Below are 19,559 nucleotides of genomic sequence, written 5' to 3' on the forward strand. Positions count from 1 at the left end.
TGGAAAAAGTGACCATCCCGCACTCCTTCACCTTTGCATGACACATCAACATTGACAGCTCCACCGAGGAAGATCTCAGCGTCCCCACGTTGTAGCCCTTCGGTGTCGAGAGGCAGTGCTTCGCAGCTGTGCCTATTGGCATCGGAGCAAGAGACCGACCTGACTCAGCGCTCCCTCTCTTCAGGGTCCAGGCGTCGCAGTGAGAGCGACTCAGTCTCGGCGGTGGAAGTGTTGGCGCCGATGGAGCCTTCGGCACCGATGGATCAGGCGAGAGGCCGGAGAGAGCTGGAACCGACTACAGTAGCTCGTCGCTTCCCACCGATTCCACCATGGGAGCAGCGCCAATGGCCTCCTTACGCTTATCCCTACCCATCGTACCAATGGTACCTTCCTTGCGAGTTCGCAGACTGGGACCAGCAGTCCAAGGTGTCCCATATGTCCAGGCTGTCTCAACACTCTAGACGGCACCCTTCGGCATCGATCTCTGTCCCGCCCGACAGACGCGGCATGGTAGTGGAGGAAGTCCAACCTCGGTCGTCGGTGTCGATCCAGTTGCCCGCCAGAGAGTCAACACTGGTGCTCTCAGAACATTCTCTACACAGAGAGTCTTCATCGTCGGACTCCGAGGTCGGTACCGACGATCCGGACTGGGTTTTGGAACCTTCACCAGTGTCTCATACAGCTGAGGATCTTCCCATCTCACCATCGGAGGATCTGAAGTCATACGGGGACCTGGGGAAGAGGATGGCACTCTCCCTCTCGCTTCCAGTGACACAGCTGCAACCCGTTGTAGACGATAATGTGTTCGACATCATGCAGCGGGATACGTCTACAGCGGTTGCCCTGCCGGTGACGAAGGTCATCCTACAGGCGGTGAAGGAGCCCTGGGCAAAGCCTGCTTCTACACCCATGTCATCGAAAAGGTTGGACCATATGTACCGTGTCCAAGAGTCCGGGGCTGAGTTGCTCTTTACACACTCAAAGCCAGATTCGGTGGTTGTTTCTTCCTCGTCGAAGGCCCGCAAGATGCACTCCTCTCCACCAGACAAGGAGGGAAAGAAGCTGGATAACGTCGGGAGGAGGTTCTACTCTGCTGGGGCGCTGGGAGTAAAGGTATCTAACTATGCTGCGTGCATGGCTAGATACCAATACTCAGTATGGGAACAACTTACCCCCCTCCTGTCTACCCTGAGTGAGGAGAAGAAGTCGGCTGCAAAGAAGTTGCAGAAGGAAGGCTTTGCTGTAGCCAAACAACAACTGGCTGAAGCAAAGCACATGATCGACATCTCAGCAAGGACCATCACTTCTGCTGTCTGCCTCCACCGCCACTCCTGGCTCAGATCCACAGCTCTCCAGCAGGACACCAGCGCCTTCATTGAAGATCTGCCCTTTGAGGGCGAAGGCCTGTTCAGCTCTACCACCGACAATGTGCTCCAGGAAATTGATAAAAGTATAAAAACTTCCAGGAACCTGGGCGTACCGGTATCTTCCAGAGCTGCAAAACAGAAACAGTGGCACAAGCCTTGGCCAAAGAAGCTGTACCAAAAGTTCTCCCTGGAACAGCAGTGGAGACCTCGCTCTGCTCAACCTGAGAGTAGGTCCCTACACAAGGGGAACAACAGAAACCGTTATCAAAGGTTTCAGGTTTTCATGGCTGGTAACATCATTAGGGTTTGTAGAATCTTTCGGGCTCAAGTGCCTTGTTCTACTGGAGAAAGTTTTCCTTCCAGACGTTTCGTTCTCAGCTGCGGAGAACATCCTCAGTGGCGTTGCAGCCGGAGCAGGCGCTCTGACCTTCTTGGCTGCTTTGCATCAATGCAAAGCAGCCAAGAAGGTCAGAGCGCCTGCTCCGGCTTCAACGCCACTGAGGATGTTCTCCGCAGCTGAGAACGAAACGTCTGGAAGAAAAACTTTCTCCAGTAGAACACAACACTTGAGCCTGAAAGATTCTACAAACCCTAAAGAAACCGTTATGCTTCAGCACAGACCACCGGCAAGTCCAAGGGCACTCACCCTCAAAAGCAGTGCCTTTGACTTTCTGGCAGCATGTGTCACTGTCCCCTCTTCCCGTTCATCTATCCGCCTCTGCCCATTCCTGTCAGCCTGTGAGTCCATCACTACGGACAGGTGGGCGCTTTCCATTGTAGTGAAAGGCTACAAAATAGATTTTGCTCAGATTCCAAACCAATCTGTAGTAATTACCACTCCCCCTTCCCCACCTCTGCTGGCGGAGGTGAGCAATCTCTTACAGAAACAAGCCATAGAGAGGTTCCTGATGGAGGCCAGGATGGGAGACTTCTACTCTCGTTACTTCCTGGTTCCCAAGCAGGACAGGGGTCTGAGACCAATCATGGATCTTCGGAATCTGAACAAATTCATTTTGTACCAGAAGTTCAGAATGCAAACAATTCTGCCCCTCATCAACCAAGGGGATTGGATGGCAACGCTGGACCTCAAGGATGCATACTTCCACGTCAGCATCCATCCTGCGTTCAGACGTTTCCTTCAGTTTGCAGTAGATTCTCAGCACTTCCAGTTCAAAGCCCTTCCGTTAGGCCTGTCCGCTGCACCTCGGGTGTTCACGAAGATGATGAATGTTGTGGCTGCCCATCTCCGGCTACAAGGGATAGTCGTCTTTCCAAACATCGACGACTGGCTCCTGTGGCGGAGTCGAAAGAGAGTTTGTCATCCCACATTGCCGTCACTCTTTGTCTTCTCGACACCTTGGGTCTGCAGGTCAATTTGGAGAAATCACATCTTACTCCATCAAGGACAGTTTAGTTCATCGGGGCTTTGCTGGATATGAACCTTCATCACGTGTTTCTGCCTCAGCAGAGAGCGATGGACATTATCGACCTTGTCGAAGTTCTGCAGAATCGAAAGTGGCGCAGCAGCTGTAGCGGATGCTGGGGCTGATGGCGGCGACTACAAGCGTGCTGCTCTTTGCGAAGCTGAGGATGAGAGGCCTACAGCTTTGGTTTCTTCATCAGTTTCGCCCGTTAAGGGACTCACCTCAAAAGAGGTTTGTAATTCCACCTGTGACACTTCAAACACTGCAATGGTGGAAGTCAAAGGGCAACATTTGTCAGGGAGCTCCCTTCCGTCTACCTGCACCAACGGTGACTATCACAACCGATGCGTCGCTGTGGGGTTGGGGGGCCCACATGGACGATCTGTGTGTAGGGGGTTCTTGGCCTTTGAAATTGACTCACTGCCACATAAATTACTTGGAACTGCTGGCTTTTCGGTCTTTCTGCCCCTTGGTGACGGGGAAGATTGTTGCTCTGCTAACAGACAATACCACTGGCCTGTGTTACATCAACAGGCAGGGAGGGACAGGCTCTCGACGGCTTTGTGTGCTAGCGCTGGATCTGTGGTTGGAGTGCCTGGACCATGACTTCTTTGTGAAGGCAGCTCATCTCCCAGGGGTCCTCAACTTCCAAGCAGACTCCATCAGCAGGGGTGTGGTTTCCCCGCACGAATGGGAGTTACAGTGGTGCTTCCTTCAACCCGTGTTTCAACTCTGGGGGTATCCTCAGGTGGATGTCTTTGCCACAGCTGAAAACTGGAAGTGTCCTTGGTTTTGCTCCAGAGGGTGCTCAGATCCAGAGTCATTAGGGGACGGTCTGCTGTTCCCGTGGGAAGGTCGGTTTCTTTATCTGTTCCCACCTCTGCCACTACTGAAGAGGGTGGTCAACAAGTTCGCAAGAGAGAGACCATGCTGTATCCTGGTGACTCCCTGGTGGCCTCGCCAGAACTGGTTCCTGATCCTGCTCCAACTGGCGAGGGGGGGTCTTCTATCAGTTTCCGGCGGAACTCAGGATGGTCATGTACTCCATCGCAACGTGCCCCACCTGAAGCTGACAGCGTGGTTCATCGACCCTGTGGGTTCTCTAGCAGAGTCCAACATGTTTTCTTGAACAGCAGGAAACTTTCTACCCGTGCTTCCTATGACAGGAAGTGGCGGAGGTTTCTGCAGTTCTTAGTTGATCCCTCAGTTTCACCACAAAGGGTGGAATTGTTGGTAATTTTTGAGTTTTTGTTATCTCTGGTGGATGCTGGCCTTGTTTTATCTTCCATCAAGATTTGGCAGCAATTTCTGCATTCCATGAACCAGTTGAGGGGCACTCTATTTTTTGCGTACCCTCATTCTAAGAGGTTTTTGAAGGTTTTGCTTAGGCTTCATCCTCCATCGAGATCACCCCCACAGTTGTGGGATTTGACTTTAGTGTTGGACAGGCTGAATCCACGTCCTTTTGAGCAGATGGTCACATGTTTGTTACAGCTTCTATCTTGGAAGACTGCTTTTTTGGTAGCCATCACATCAGCACGCCGTGCAGGGGAGCTCACAGCTATGCGTTGTGACTACCCATATCTAGTTTTTCAGGAGGCTGGAGTGTCGTTAGCTCCTGATATTTCTTTTCTCCCCAAGGTGGTTTCTCAGTTCCACCTCAACTTAGAAGTTTGGTTGCCCACTTTTCATCCTACACCTTCCTTGGATGAGGACTGTAGTTTGCATGCTCTAGATGTGAAACATGCTTTATTGATTTATTTAAGTCGCTCCAAGAGTTTTCGTAAGGACCAGCAGCTTTTTGTTTCTTATGCTGCTCCTAAGTTAGGTTCCAGGATCTCGTCTCAGCGGCTTTTGAAATGGCTCACTGAGACTATTAAACTGTGTTATTTGTTTGCTAAGAAGCCGTTACCTAGGCCTATTTGCGGACACTCTACAAGAGCGATGGCCACGTCGGTGGCATTCCTGAAAGGCGTTTCCCTGACGGACGTTTGCAAGGCTGCCACCTGGTCCTGTCCGTATGCCTTTATGAAGCACTATGCGCTGGATGTGCATGCTCAACAGGACTCGTCTGGGAGCTGTGGTGCTGCAAGCTGCTTCTTCTGGTTGACCGTCTTCCCGCCTCCAGGTATTTCTTGCTTGCTAATCTCTCATGAGTGTGAAGCACAGAGACCACGAAGAAGATAGACAGGTTGCTTACCTGTAACTGTAGATCTTCGAGTGGTCATCTGTGCATTCACACTACCCACCCCCCTTCCGCACTGCTGATGGTCAGGGGCTTCCAGCGGTCAGGAAGGAACTGGCGGGATCCTCACGCTGGCGCCGGTGAGCATGCGCACTGGGATGCCTGCGCTTGCCCGTTGGTGCCGAGTGCAAAAAAATCTTGGGCTTTTTAGGTACAGATTCGGGGATCGGCGCAGGTGCTCTATCCCCTGAGTGTGAATGCACAGATGACCACTCCAAGATCTACAGTTATAGGTAAGCAACCTGTCTTTCTGTGTCATGACTGTCTTCAAAAGAGTGCTTTTTTCCCATGGCCACATTCCTACATGTATTTCAGTTGGGACACTTCTAGAGAGCTCAAAGTTCTGTTATCAGTCCAGGTGAAGGTCAATATGTGGTGCTGAGCACTCGTTAAGAAGGTGGTCTTCTGTGGTCTCTTCCTTTGAGAGATTCACAGAAGCCATGAAGATGAAAACAGGGTTGCACTAACTTGTAACTATTGTTCATCAAGTGGTCCTCTGTGCAGGCAGACATGCCTCCCTCCCTACTGTGAACTCTCTGGACCCTTAGTTTTTTGGGGTCCCCAGAGGCGGCATGGAGAGAATTGAGGAAGTAGCACCCCTCTTCCTGGTCATGTGATCGTTCTGGTGGGAAAGGAAGGAGAGGTGCTCCTTGTCTTCTAATAAGCTTGGAAATCTGCAGCTGTCATGTAGCTGCATGGTTCCCATGTGTGCCTGCACAGAAGACCACCCAATGAACAACCGTTACAGGTAAGTGCAACCTCTTGTTGCATGGCAAGCAACAGAAGCAGAGTAGTGAAAAACTATACATCTAAGGAAAAGGAAGGTGAAAAGGTGGGTGTGAGTGTTGGATATGGTATTCAAGGAAAAAAACAAGGGGGGCAGGTTTGTTTGTAGTAACAATTTTTTTCTGAATAGTGAAAGAGCTCCAAAAAGATCTCTCTAAACTGTGTGGATTGACAACAAAATGAGAAATAGGTTCCGAATAAGTCAATGAAATGTGATCCCAGTTTCACTTGTACAGCTGAGGGCTGGCTGAAAGTATTTAGAAAAAGGGTTTTGGGAGTTGTGGTTGCTCTGCCAAAGCCCATTAGACACAACAGTAAAATGGAGCTTCTGTGAACAGTATACCAGTTTCTGGGGTCAGTGATGGGAGAATTGTTGTCTTTGTCCCACTGTGTATTTTGTGGAAGTATTTGGTTGAGCAGTGTTGGAACAAGAATCTGGATCATATGGACCAATAGCATGATCCAGTGGGACTTCTTGTAACTAACAGATAATAAAAGCCCTGATAGTACGGAATACTACAGTATTAAGAACTGGACCCATTGTTCTAGCGTCTGCTTAATCTTGTGGTTTTCAGGAATGAAAAGTCCATTGGCCCTTTGATTTTTCAGAAGATGCACAATGTACCTTGGTTTCTTCGGGGGAGGAGGTTAACTCAAGATCAAACAGCATGCATGCCACATCATACAAAAGTCCATTTTAAAAATGTTGTAAGGCCATAATTCAGATCAGGACTGTGGTGCTGAAGAACTTTAAAGGTCATAACTTCCCCATGTAATTTTCCTGAACCTATTGGGGTTCTGTACATCTTCCCTATGTCATTTTCTTGAGCTTGCTGGGGTGCTGTACATGCAAGTATTCTGTACAGATGAAGCCCTAATTGGGGGTGGAGGGGGAGCAGCTACTACTCCTGTACCATGATTCTGATCTGAATTCCGGTGCCATGGCACTTATAAAGTAGGGTTCCCGATGGGAACTTGCAACTGGAATATTACTGCAAACCTTTGTAGCAGATTCATATATGTTGTAATGTATAGTTTGGCTTTCAGTGAGGTTCTCCTGGCAAATCACCATCTTCTGTTTTATAGCTATGTTTATGAACTATAAAAAATGTAGAGTACTTTGTAATGCTGTAAGTACTACTTACAGCAATACACAGTACTCTACATTCTTTTGTAATCTTGATAAGAGTATTTGATTTATTTTCCCCAGTACGCACACACAGACACAGAGCTGTGGAAACACTAAATTTTATGAAAGCTTTAAACAATACTTTGGTTATTCCAACCAAAGCTTTGATAATTAGGTTAAGATTTGAGTCTGTTAAGTTTGAACATTAATTATCTACTTTGATTTTAACTGGGTAAGAAGTACATTGTCTTCCCTTTCAATTGGAGTACCTGGAATGCCCTTGAACAGCCTTCAAAAATGCAATTAATTAGAAAAAAAGGGAGCTTTTCAGAAATGGAGTGTTAGATGTGCTGTGCTTCTCAGTTTCCAGAGTGTACTACAGTTGCATTATCAGTCAATTTAGTTTGAAAATTTCTAGTTTGAAAATTTCTAGCAAGACTTTGTTTCTCTCTTAATGCTGTTAACTGTTTAGAATTTCCAGTGTTCATGCATGTTAAAAGTGAGAGCTGAGACCCATTTTTCCATATTGTGGATTGTACATTTGATGTTCTTGTGCATTGTGGTGTATATCTGTGGGTTAAATGGACTGCCTGTACATGAAGTTGAACACATCAAATGTATGGCTAGATCTGCTTCTTAATATTTTTATGACCTACCTGCACAAGTCTTATGTTGTTGGAACAGATTTTTTGCAGGACTTACTTTGTGCCAGAACTTAGCTCTGGCATGTAGTTTCACTTGCTAGAGCTAAACCCAGGAGCCTCTAAAGCCTGATATTAATTATTTTGTATTGATATCTCCTACTATAGAAGGACATTCTACCAAGTCCAGGTAGCATCTTTTCCAGACTTCTGCTATTCTTCAGGAAGGTAGGACAGAATAAGTTATCTTAGATAAGATAGTTTTCAGATTTAGAACAATAGCAGTAGTTGTTTTCATCTGTTTCAGGATATAGCTCCAGTTATGTAACATGCAGTCTGGATGAACAGTGTATTTTTCTTCATTGAGTAATTACAATGAGCAATCAATCCTCTTTCCCAACATTAGATGGTGGGACTTCTGAAAACAGGGCATACTTTTCAGTAGGTTCAGTCTGTGATATTCCTTGTACCTAATGCTGATTAAGGATGGACACAAAGTGGAAAAATGGAGGTTCATCCCAGTTCATGGGGTCACGCAAACCACAAGCCTTTATGACCTTCCCTGTTTACTGAACTAGTTCATTTCATGAGGTTCATGGCGATGGGGGAGATCTGAGATCTTCCCTCCCACCTTTCTGATGGGGGCACCTCCCCAAGGCCAACAGAATGGCTTTTGCAAGCTACACCCTGCATGAGTGAAGTCCAAGTGGTGAGGGTGAACTCACTGCTTGGACTTCACTTGCGCACAAACTGCTGACAGAAACCTTGCAAACCTCCATTAAAAACTTGGAGGTTCATAGCAGCACTATTGTAACCCTCCGCTCACAAACCATGAACCGGGCAATGTTCATCATGAAATTAGGTTAATGATGAAGTTTTGCCCATCCCTAATGCTGACCACTTATGAAACAACTGATTTTCTGAGCTGAATGAGGGACATTGAACTGGCCGTCTGCCTTCAGAACACAATTAGCAGAGGAAATGGAGTGATCTTTACCAGCTCTCCATGCATTTCTTCACTTTGCCTTCCTCTGTATGCTATTAAGGAGAATTCATTACCTTCAGAATTTCTAGGGGTTTAGGAAGTTTACAGTGGATAGGAGGTAGATGAGAAAATCCAGTTCCACTTGTGGTGCTTTGTATCCTCCCCATTAATAACGATTAGCTCTTTTTTTAATTTGTAGAATTAGTTGGATTCTGCATGAAAGGTGTTTTGCTTGTTCAGTTTGAGTTATCTGAGCATATTCCATGTTAATTTACTGGTGTGTGTGTATCTACTACGGCCTCTAGGCCAAGACCCTTTCTAGACTTCATTTATACAGTTGTTTGGGTATTGATTTTGGGGAGAAAATCTATACCAAAGGAGGCTAATATGTCCCTTCAGCTATCCCTGTCTTTGTGCCCAAGGTTATTACATAGATCTTCTTCATGGTCTCTGTGCTTCACACTCATGGGATAGAGCATCTGCGCCGATCCCTGAATTGGTACCTAAAAAGCCCGGGATTTTTTCGCGCTCGGCACCAACGGGCATGCGCAGGCATCCCAGTGCGCATGCTCGCAGGCGCCAGCGTGAGGATCCCGCCAATTCCTTTCTGACCACTGCGCTGGGAGGATCTCCTTTCGTGTCCCCGGTCGGTAAAGTAATCTTGGATTGCTTTTTTGCCTTTGTATCTAGCCCATTTGTTATTTTCTTAGTGTAGTTAGTTATGAGATAGTTAGTATTGGCAAAAAAAAAAGTTTATTGGACTTGCCCTTCGGGGCTCGGTTTCCCCCCCCCGTTTTTCCTCCTCAGAGACTTTCCTGGGCGGGTTTTTTTCCTGAACGTCTATGGAAAGACATTGGGGTTTTTTCAAGAGGTGCCGTTCCTGTGGGAAGAAGATTGCCCCCCCCCCCCGCCCCGACGGCCATTCCCACTGTCTACTCTGTCTGGGCGAGGGACATCGAGTCGATTCTTGTGCTCACTGTTTGAGTTTCTCGAAGCAAACTCGAAAGACTCAAGCAGCGAGGCTTTCGGTGGCTTTGGTAGAGTTGGCACTTTGTCCGCAGAAAATGGCATCGGGCCCGTCGGTACCGATGGGTGAGGCCGCAGCCCCGACGGTCACATCGGCTGAGACTTCACCAATCAGGACCGAGATGCCGGTCGAGCGAGGGTGTTCCATGAAACGACCTTCTGAAGGGTCAGTGGACACCCCGGCTAAGAGGCTTTGGGATGATTCGGGGACCCGATCATCCGCGCCGACGAAGGGGAAATCGAAGGAGAAGCGGAAGAAGAGACCATCCCGCACCCCTTCGCCTTCGCGTGGTGCTTCGGCATCGACAGCCCCACCAAGGAAGATCTCGGTGTCCCCGCGTCGTAGCCCTTCAGTGTCGAGAGGCAATGCATTGCAGCTGTGCCTATTGGCATCGGAGCACGAGATCGACCTGACTCAGCGCACCCACTCTTCAGGGTCCAGGCCTCGCAGTGAGAGCGACTCGGTCTCGGAGGTGGAGGTGTTGGCGCCGATGGAGCCTTCGGCACTGATGGATCAGGTGAGAGGCCGGAGAGAGCTGAAACTGACTGCAGTAGCTACTTGCTTCCAACCACTTCTGCCATGGGAGCAGCGCCAATGGCCTCCTTACCCTTATTCTTACCCACCGTACCAATGGTACCCTCATCGCGAGTTCGCAGACTGGGACCAGCAGTCCGAGGCATCCCACATGTCCAGGCTGTCTCAGCATTCTAGATGGCGTCCTTCGGCATCGATCGCTGTCCCGCCTGACAGACACGGCGTGGTGGAGGAAGTCCAACCTCGGTCGTCGGTGTCGATCCGGTCACCCGTCAGAGAGTCTACTCTGGTGCTCTCAGAACGATCTCTGCACAGAGAGTCTTCATCGTCGGACTCCGAGGTCGGTACCGATGATCCGGACCAGGCTTTGGAGCCTTCCCCAGTGTCTCATACAACTGAAGATCTTCCCATCTCACCGTCGGAGGATCTGAAGTCGTATGGGGACCTGGTGAAGAGGATGGCACTCTTTCTCTTGCTTCCTGTGTCATAGCCACAACCCTTTGTAGACTTTGTAGAAGCTGCGCCTTGCCAAAGGCTGAGCACATCTCACAGAGGTCTGGGAGGAGCAGAGCAGAGCAGCTCTGATAGCTGAGACAGCTGGAGAAATTGCTGAGAATTTCTGAGTTTTGAAGGACTACATTCTAAGGTTTGTGGGGCTGCCTAAAATTCTAAGGTGTGATAGCTGGGGAACTGCTCTTTGTTTGGTTGACTGCTCTTTGTTTGGTTGACTGCCTTAAGGGTGAAAGAGATTGAGAGTGATTGCTGCTGATTGAGAGTGATTGCTGAGGAGTGCCCTGCTCCACCTCTTTGCATTTTAAGCTGCGCCTTGCCAAAGGCGCGAGCCTTTGGCGCGAGCCGAAGGGCGAGAGCTAAAGGGCTCTTGGCCTGTGGCTCTTCGCCTAGGGGCTCTCTAAGGAGCAGGAACCCAGATCCCTGGCTTCCTTGTTCTCCAAATAAGGTAAGTTCCCAATAAGGTAAGTTTAGGTAAGTTGACCCGCCAGAAGGGGAGCCACTTAAACAGCATTTAAAGAGGACTGTATATTTTAATATATATATATATACAATGAAGATAGAATGCCAGCAGGGGGTTGGGGGCTTTCCAGTGTTTTGCACTGAGTGTCACATGTATGACTATCTGCCCAAAGGACAGAAGTCTTGGGTGTGTGCTCGATGCAAGGAGCTCCTGGTCCTCAGGGAACGAGTTCGTACCCTTGAGGCCGAGGTGACTGCCCTGGAGAAGCAGAGACGGTCAGTTAGGCACTTGGGGAAGACTCTCGGGGGCGTATTAGATGAGCCCCGCTCTGAACGTAGCAGCCCCGTTGCTGCCAGAGAGCGTGAGGGTCGAGAGGGAACAGGGCACCGTGCTGAGGATAAGGGGAATGCGCCCTCAGAAGGGACCTCTTCTTCGGTCGGTGAGCGGGAATCCTTTCGCGCCAAGGAACCATCCCTGAGCAGGGGGAGAGGGGGGGTATTGGTAGTTGGTGATTCGATCATTAGGCAAGTAGACAGCCGGGTGGCGAAACCGCGTACTGACCGTATGGTGACTTGCCTGCCTGGTGCGAAGGTAGCGGACATTACGCGTGTAGTAGATAGACTGATAGACAGTGCTGGGGAGGAGCCTGTGGTCGTGGTGCATGTTGGCACCAACGATGTGGGGAAATGCAGTCGTGAGGTCCTGGAGGAAAAATTTAGGCTGCTAGGCGGGAGACTTAAGGCCAGGACCTCCAAGGTAGCCTTCTCGGAAGTGCTACCTGTTCCACGTGCAGGGCAGGAGAGACAGGCACAAATTAGAAGTCTCAATGTGTGGATGAGACGATGGTGTAAGGAGGAAGGGTTTAAGTTTGTTAGGCACTGGGATGCTTTCTGGAACAAGCGGGAGCTGTACAAAAGAGACGGTCTCCACTTGTCCCCGGATGGAACCAGGCTGCTGGCGCTTAAAATCAAAAAGGTGGCAGAGCAGTTTTTAAACTAAATCTTGGGGGAAAGCCGACAGGAGATGAAATGTCTCTGGTTCGGGAGGACTCGTCTCAAAGAGATGAAGGGTTAGCTGCTATTTTTCTACCGGGTAACGGACCGGAGTTGTCCACTGTGAAGGTGACAAACAATATGGACTGTCTGCCAGTGTCTCGAGGCGGCAGGAGGAAGGTGGCGGGCCTAGCTCGCCTGGGAAATTATAGATGTTTGTATGCAAATGCTAGAAGTGTTCAAAGTAAAATTGGTGAATTGGAATGTTTAGTGCTGGGAGAAAACATAGACATTGTGGGAATTTCAGAAACTTGGTGGAATGAGGAGAATCAGTGGGACACGGTGATTCCTGGATATAAGCTATATCGGAAGGATAGGGAGGGAAGGGTTGGAGGTGGGGTGGCTCTGTATGTCAGAGAGGATATACGGTCCAGTAAGGCTGAGATCAGAGAATTAGATTCACTTTTAGAAATGCTTTGGGTTGAAATAGAGGGCCCAAAAGGAAATTTAACTATGGGAGTTTGTTATCGCCCACCAAATCAAAAGAGAGAGGACGATTATAATATGATGGAAGGCTTAAAGATAGCGGCTAAACGTAAAAACTGTGTTGTAATAGGTGATTTTAACTACCCGCAGATTGATTGGGTCAATATGTGTTCTGGTCGAGAGAAAGAGATTGAGTTTCTTGATGCTCTCAATGACTGTGCTATGGAGCAGATGGTCTCAGAACCTACCAGGGGTGGGGCGATCCTGGATTTGGTCCTAAGTAATGCCCAAGACTTGGTGAGAGATGTAAAAGTGATTGCGCCGCTTGGGAGCAGTGACCATAATGTTATTGATTTCACCGTTTGTATAAATAGGGAGTTGTCCAAAAAGACCACCACAACCACGTTTAACTTTAAAAGGGGTAAATACACTGAGATGAGGAGGCATGTGAGGAAGAAACTGAAAGGAAAGGTACATACGGTCAAAACCCTTGAGAAAGCTTGGACGCTATTTAAAACTATAATCCTAGAAGCTCAGATAAAATACATACCACAAGTTAGGAAAGGCACAAACAGGCATAAGAAAAGGCCTGCGTGGTTAACAAATAAAGTAATGGAAGCTGTAAAAGGTAAGAAGGACTCCTTTAAGCGGTGGAAAACCAGTCCAAGTGAGATTAGTAAAAGGGAACACAGGCTGTGGCAAATCAAATGCAAGACTGTGATCAGGCAGGCAAAAAGGGACTATGAGGAGCATATTGCAAAAAACATAAAGACCAACAATAAAACTTTCTTCAAATATATTAGAAGTAGGAAACCAGCCAGGGAGGCAGTGGGGCCCTTGGATGACCATGGGGTAAAAGGATTACTGAAGGAGGATAGGGAAATGGCTGAAAAGCTAAATGAATTTTTTGCCTCCGTCTTCACTGTAGAAGACGAGAACTTTTTGCCCGCCCCAGAACCACTAATTTTGGAAGGGGTGTTGAAAGACCTGAGTCAGATTGAGGTGACAAATGAGGAGGTCCTACAACTGATAGACAAATTAAAAACTAATAAGTCACCGGGTCCGGATGGCATACATCCGAGAGTTCTGAAGGAACTCAAAGTTGAACTTGTGGATCTTCTAACAAAAATCTGTAATCTTTCATTGAAATCTGCCTCCATTCCTGAGGACTGGAAGGTAGCAAATGTCACCCCCATCTTTAAAAAAGGTTCCAGAGGAGATCCGGGAAACTACAGGCCAGTCAGTCTGACTTCAATACCGGGAAAGTTGGTAGAAACCATTATCAAGGACAGAATGAGTAGGCACATTGATGAACACGGGTTATTGAGGAAGACTCAGCATGGGTTCTGCAAGGGAAGATCTTGCCTCACTAACCTGTTGCATTTCTTTGAGGGGGTGAACAAACATGTGGACAAAGGAGACCCGATAGATGTTGTTTACCTTGACTTCCAGAAAGCTTTTGATAAAGTTCCTCATCAAAGGCTCCTTAGAAAGCTTGAGAATCATGGAGTAAAAGGACAGGTCCTCTTGTGGATCAAAAACTGGCTGAGTAATAGGAAGCAGAGAGTGAGTATAAATGGGCAGTCTTCGCAGTGGAGGACGGTAAGCAGTGGGGTGCCGCAGGGCTCGGTACTGGGTCCCATGCTTTTTAACTTGTTCATAAATGATTTAGAGTTCGGAGTGAGCAGTGAAGTGGCCAAGTTTGCGGATGACACTAAATTGTTCAGGGTGGTGAGAACCAGAGAGGATTGTGAGGAACTCCAAAGGGATCTGTTGAGGCTGGGTGAGTGGGCGTCAACGTGGCAGATGCGGTTCAATGTGGCCAAGTGCAAAGTAATGCACATTGGGGCTAAGAATCCCAGCTACAAATACAAGTTGATGGGGTGTGAACTGGCAGAGACTGATCAAGAGAGAGATCTTGGGGTCATGATAGATAACTCACTGAAAGTGTCAAGACAGTGTGCGTTTGCAATAAAAAAGGCCAATGCCATGCTGGGAATTATTAGGAAGGGAATTGAAAACAAATCAGCCAGTATCATAATGCCCCTGTATAAATCGATGGTGCGGTCTCATTTGGAGTACTGTGTGCAGTTCTGGTCGCCGCACCTCAAAAAGGATATTATAGCTTTAGAGAAGGTGCAGAGAAGGGCAACTAGAATGATTAAAGGGCTGGAGCACTTTCCCTATGAAGAAAGGTTGAAACGCTTGGGACTCTTTAGCTTGGAGAAACGTCGACTGCGGGGTGACATGATAGAGGTTTACAAGATAATGCATGGAATGGAGAAAGTAGAGAAAGAAGTACTTTTCTCCCTTTCTCACAATACAAGAACTCGTGGGCATTCGATGAAATTGCTGAGCAGACAGGTTAAGACGGATAAAAGGAAGTACTTCTTCACCCAAAGGGTGATTAACATGTGGAATTCACTGCCACAGGAGGTGGTGGCGGCCACAAGTATAGCCACCTTCAAGAGGGGTTTAGATAAAAATATGGAGCACAGGTCCATCAGTGGCTATTAGCCACAGTGTATGTGTGTATATAACATTTTTTGCCACTGTGTGACACAGAGTGTTGGACTTGATGGGCCGTTGGCCTGATCCAACATGGCTTCTCTTATGTTCTTATGTTCTTATTAATGTATTCGACAATATGCAGCGGGATACGTCTACAGTGGTTGCCCTGTCGGTGACGAAGGTCATCCTACAGGCAGTGAAGGAGCCCTGGGCGAAGCCTGCTTCTACACCAGTGCCATCGAGGAGATTGGACTATATGTACCGTGTCCAAGAGTCCGGGGCTAAGTTCCTCTTCACACACCCGAAGCCAAATTCAGTGGTTGTTTCCTCTTCATCCAAGGCCCGCAAGACGCACTCCTCTCCCCCAGACAAGGAAGGGAAGAAGTTGGATAATGTTGGGAGGAAGTTCTATTCTGCTGGGGCGCTGGGAGTAAAGGTATCTAGCTATGCCGTGTGCATGGCTAGATACCAATACTCAGTATGGGAACAACTAACCCCACTTTTGTCTTCCCTGAGTGAGGAGAAGAGGTCGGCTGCGAAGAAGTTGCAGAAGGAAGGCTTTGCTGTAGCCAAACAAGAACTGGCCGCAGCAAAGCATATGATCGATGTCTCAGCAAGGACCATCACTTCTGCCGTCTGCCTCCGCCACCACTCCTGGCTCAGATCTACGGCTCTCCAGCAGGACACCAGGGCCTTCGTCGAGTATCTGCCCTTCGAAGGCGAAGGCCTCTTCAGCTCCACCACCGACTGCGCTCCAGAAAATGGACGAAAGTATAAAAACTTCCAGGAACCTGGGCGTACCGGTATCTTCCGGAGCTGCAAAACAGAAACAGTGGCACAAGCCTTGGGCAAAGAAGCCGTATCAAAGGTTCTCCTCTGAACAACAGTGGAGACCTAACTCTGCTCAACCTGAGAGTAGGTCCCCATACAGGGGGAACAACAGAAACCATTATGCTTCACAGACCACCGGCAAGTCCAAGGGCACTCGCCCTCAAAAGCAGGGCCTTTGACATTCTGGTAGCACACATCACCGTCCCCTCTTCCACTTTGTCTATCCACCTCTGTCCATTCCTGTCGGCCTGGGAGTCCATCACCATGGACAGGTGGGCGCTTTCCATCGTAGCGGAAGGCTACAAAATAGACTTTGCTCAGATTCCAAACCAATCTGTGGTAATTACCACTCCCCCTTCCCCACCTCTGCTGGCGGAGGTGAGCAATCTCTTACAGAAACAAGCCATAGAGAGGGTCCTGATGGAGGCCAGGATGGGAGGCTTCTACTCTTGTTACTTCCTGGTTCCCAAGCGGGACGGGGGTCTAAGACCAATCATGGATCTTCGGAATCTGAACAAATTCATTTTGTACCAGAAGTTCAGAATGCAAACAATTCTGCAAACAATTCTGCCCCTCATCAACCAAGGGGATTGGATGGCAACGCTGGACCTCAAGGATGCATACTTCCACGTCAGCATCCATCCTGCGTTCAGACGTTTCCTTCAGTTTGCAGTAGGTTCTCAGCACTTCCAGTTCAAAGCCCTTCCGTTCGGCCTGTCCGCTGCACCTCGAGTGTTCATGAAGATGATAAATGTTGTGGCTGCCCATCTCCGGCTACAAGGCATAGTCTTCTTTCCATACATTGACTACTGGCTCCTTGTGGCGGAGTCGAAAGAGAGTTTGTCATCCCACATTGCCGTCACTCTTCGTCTTCTCGACACCTTGGGTCTGCAGGTCAATTTGGAGAAATCACATCTTACTCCATCAAGGACAATTTAGTTCATAGGGGCTTTGCTGGATACGAACCTGCATCGCGCGTTTCTGACTCAGCAGAGAACAATGGACATTATCAACCTTGTAGAACTTCTGCAGAGTCTAAAGTGGGGCACGGCGCAGCAGCTGCAGTGGATGCTGGGGCTGATGGAGGCGACTACAAGCGTGCTGCTCTTTGCGAAGCTGAGGATGAGAGGCCTACAGCTTTGGTTTCTTCGTCAGTTTCATCTGTTGCGGGACTCACCTCGAAAGGTGTTTGTAATTCCACCTGTGACATTGCAAACACTGCAATGGTGGAAGTCAAAGGGCAACATTTGTCAGGGAGCTCCCTTCCATCTACCTGCACCAACTGTGACTATCACAACCGATGCGTCGCTGTGGGGTTGGGGGGCCCACATGGACGATCTGTGTGTAGGGGGTCCTTGGCCTTTGAAATTGACTCGCTGCCACTTAAATTACTTGGAACTGCTGGCAGTTCATTTTGCTCTTCGGTCTTTCTGCCCCATGGTGGCAGGGAAGATTGTTGCTCTGCTAACAGACAATACCACTGCCCTGTGTTACATCAACAGGCAGGGAGGACAGGCTGACTCGATGTCCTTTTGAGCCGATGGCCACATGTTCGTTACAGCTTCTATCTTGGAAGACTGCTTTTTTGGTAGCCATCACATCAGCATGCTGTGCAGGGGAGCACACGGCTATGCGTTGTGACTACCCATATCTAGTTTTTCCGGAGGCTGGAGTGTCGTTAGCTCCTGATATTTTTTTTCTCCCCAAGGTGGTCTCTCAGTTCCACCTCAACTTAGAAGTTTGGTTGCCCACTTTTCGTCCTACTCCTTTCTCGGCTGAGGAACGTAGGCTGCATGCTCTAGATGTGAAGCGTGCTTTATTATTTTATTTAAGTTGCTCCAAGAGTTTTCGTAAGGATCGGCAGCTTTTTGTCTCTTATGCTGCTCCTAAGTTAGGTTCCAGGATCTCGTCTCAGCAGCTTTCGAAATTAGCCACAGTGTGTGTGTATATATAAAATTTTTTGCCACTGTGTGACACAGAGTGTTGGACTGGATGGGCCGTTGGCCTGATCCAACATGGCTTCTCTTATGTTCTTATGAAATGGCTCACTGAGACTATTAAACTGTGTTATTTGTTGGCTAAGAAGCCGTTACCTGGGCCTATTTGCGGACACTCTACAAGAGCGATGGCCACGTCGGTGGCATTCCTGAAAGGCGTTTCCCTGACGGACGTTTGCAAAGCTGCCACCTGGTCCTGTCTGCATGCCTTTATGAAGCACTACGCGCTGGACGTGCATGCTCAACAGAGGACTCGTCCGGGACCTGCGGTGCTGCAAGCTGCTGCTTGTGGTTGACCATCTTCCCGCCTCCAGGTATGTCTTGCTTGCTAATCTCCCATGAGTGTGAAGCACAGAGACCACGAAGAAGATAGACAGGTTGCTTACCTGTAACTGTAGATCTTCGAGTGGTCATCTGTGCATTCACACTACCCACCCTCCTTCCCCACTGCTGACGGTCTTCCTCCAGTAGGGGCTTCCAGCGGTCAGGAAGGAACTGGCGGGATCCTTGCGCTGGCGCCGGCAAGCATGTGCACTGGGACACATGCCCGTTGGTGCCAAGTGCGAAAAAATCTCGGGCTTTTTAGGTACCGATTCGGGGATTGGCGCAGGCGCTCTGTCCCATGAGTGTGAATGCACAGATGACCACTCGAAGATCTACAGTTACAGGTAAGCAACCTGTCTTTGCTGTATGACTTCCATACACATGCCAGTGTTAGACCTTTTGAAATCATTCAGCCTAAATTCCTGAAGTCATACCCCCACCTTCCTCATTCCTGTATAGTTTTGCATGTAGAAGCAGCTTGAATTTCTCTGAAAATGTGTGCTTGGATACACAGGCTCAATTACTGGCTGAAATTTGTTTTCTCCTGTGGGTCTTGCACCTTAAACACTAGCAAACACCTTTCAGTAAAAATGGAAAGGACCTTTTCAGAGAAATTACAATCCATTGGATATTCTCCTAGTAGTTCATTAGCCTGGGATTGTTCCAGAGCTAAATCTGAAATTAAGCAAAGGATATGAGAAATGAAAAATTGCAAAATACCATAACTTTAGGAACATGAAAGCGATGTTGTCAAACTTTCTAGATAATCTTATTGATTTCCAACACAGAATAGCTTTGTCCATCTCTTATGTTCTTCCTTCTGCTTTGTTAAAAGGGAATACCACAGTGTACTAGTTCAGGAATGTTTATGTCCTTGCACTGCTGGGGAAATTGAAATGGTTGGACATATGCTGCTGCACTGCGCCTTCTATAATGACCTTAGATATGTATTTATTACACCTACCTCCGAAACATGCCATGAAGATTGGAGGAATGGTATACCTCCTTTCTTCTTGCAGACCTTGAATCTGAAATCTTGGATAGAATTGCCAGATTCTGTGCAGCTGTCAGAGTCTACTGAGGTACAGGTACAGTGTTCATTCATTGATGCATATTTGCTTATATATATACACATACATACATACATACCGTATTTGCTGGCGTATAAGATGACTTTTTTGCCCTGAAAAACATGCCTCCAAGTGGGGGGGTCATCTTATACGCCGGGTGCACTTCAGTTGAATAGGAGGGTTCCCTGCTCGTCCCCCAGACGCAGCAGCCGGGCTTTCGGGAGGCCGCCTTGGAAG

The 19,559-nt window shown here is 48.3% G+C and overlaps 1 protein-coding gene across 2 annotated transcripts in view; it reads left to right on the forward strand.

Annotated features, from left to right (window-relative positions):
• Nucleotides 1–19,559, forward strand: part of PGGT1B (protein geranylgeranyltransferase type I subunit beta) — a 75,308-nt gene that overhangs the window by 49,602 nt on the left and 6,147 nt on the right. The window contains exon 9 of one of the 2 annotated variants that reach the window (XM_060235580.1): nucleotides 7,761–7,820. The exons of the other annotated variant lie outside the window; for it this stretch is intronic. Within the exon in view, the coding sequence (XP_060091563.1) occupies nucleotides 7,761–7,786 (26 nt within the window). The 3' untranslated portion in view covers nucleotides 7,787–7,820. The remainder of the gene's footprint in view (nucleotides 1–7,760; nucleotides 7,821–19,559) is intronic. 2 annotated transcript variants of the gene reach the window in all.

This window comes from Heteronotia binoei, chromosome 4 (genome assembly GCF_032191835.1).
Source record: "Heteronotia binoei isolate CCM8104 ecotype False Entrance Well chromosome 4, APGP_CSIRO_Hbin_v1, whole genome shotgun sequence".
In the NCBI taxonomy this organism is placed as follows: Eukaryota; Metazoa; Chordata; class Lepidosauria; order Squamata; family Gekkonidae; genus Heteronotia; species Heteronotia binoei.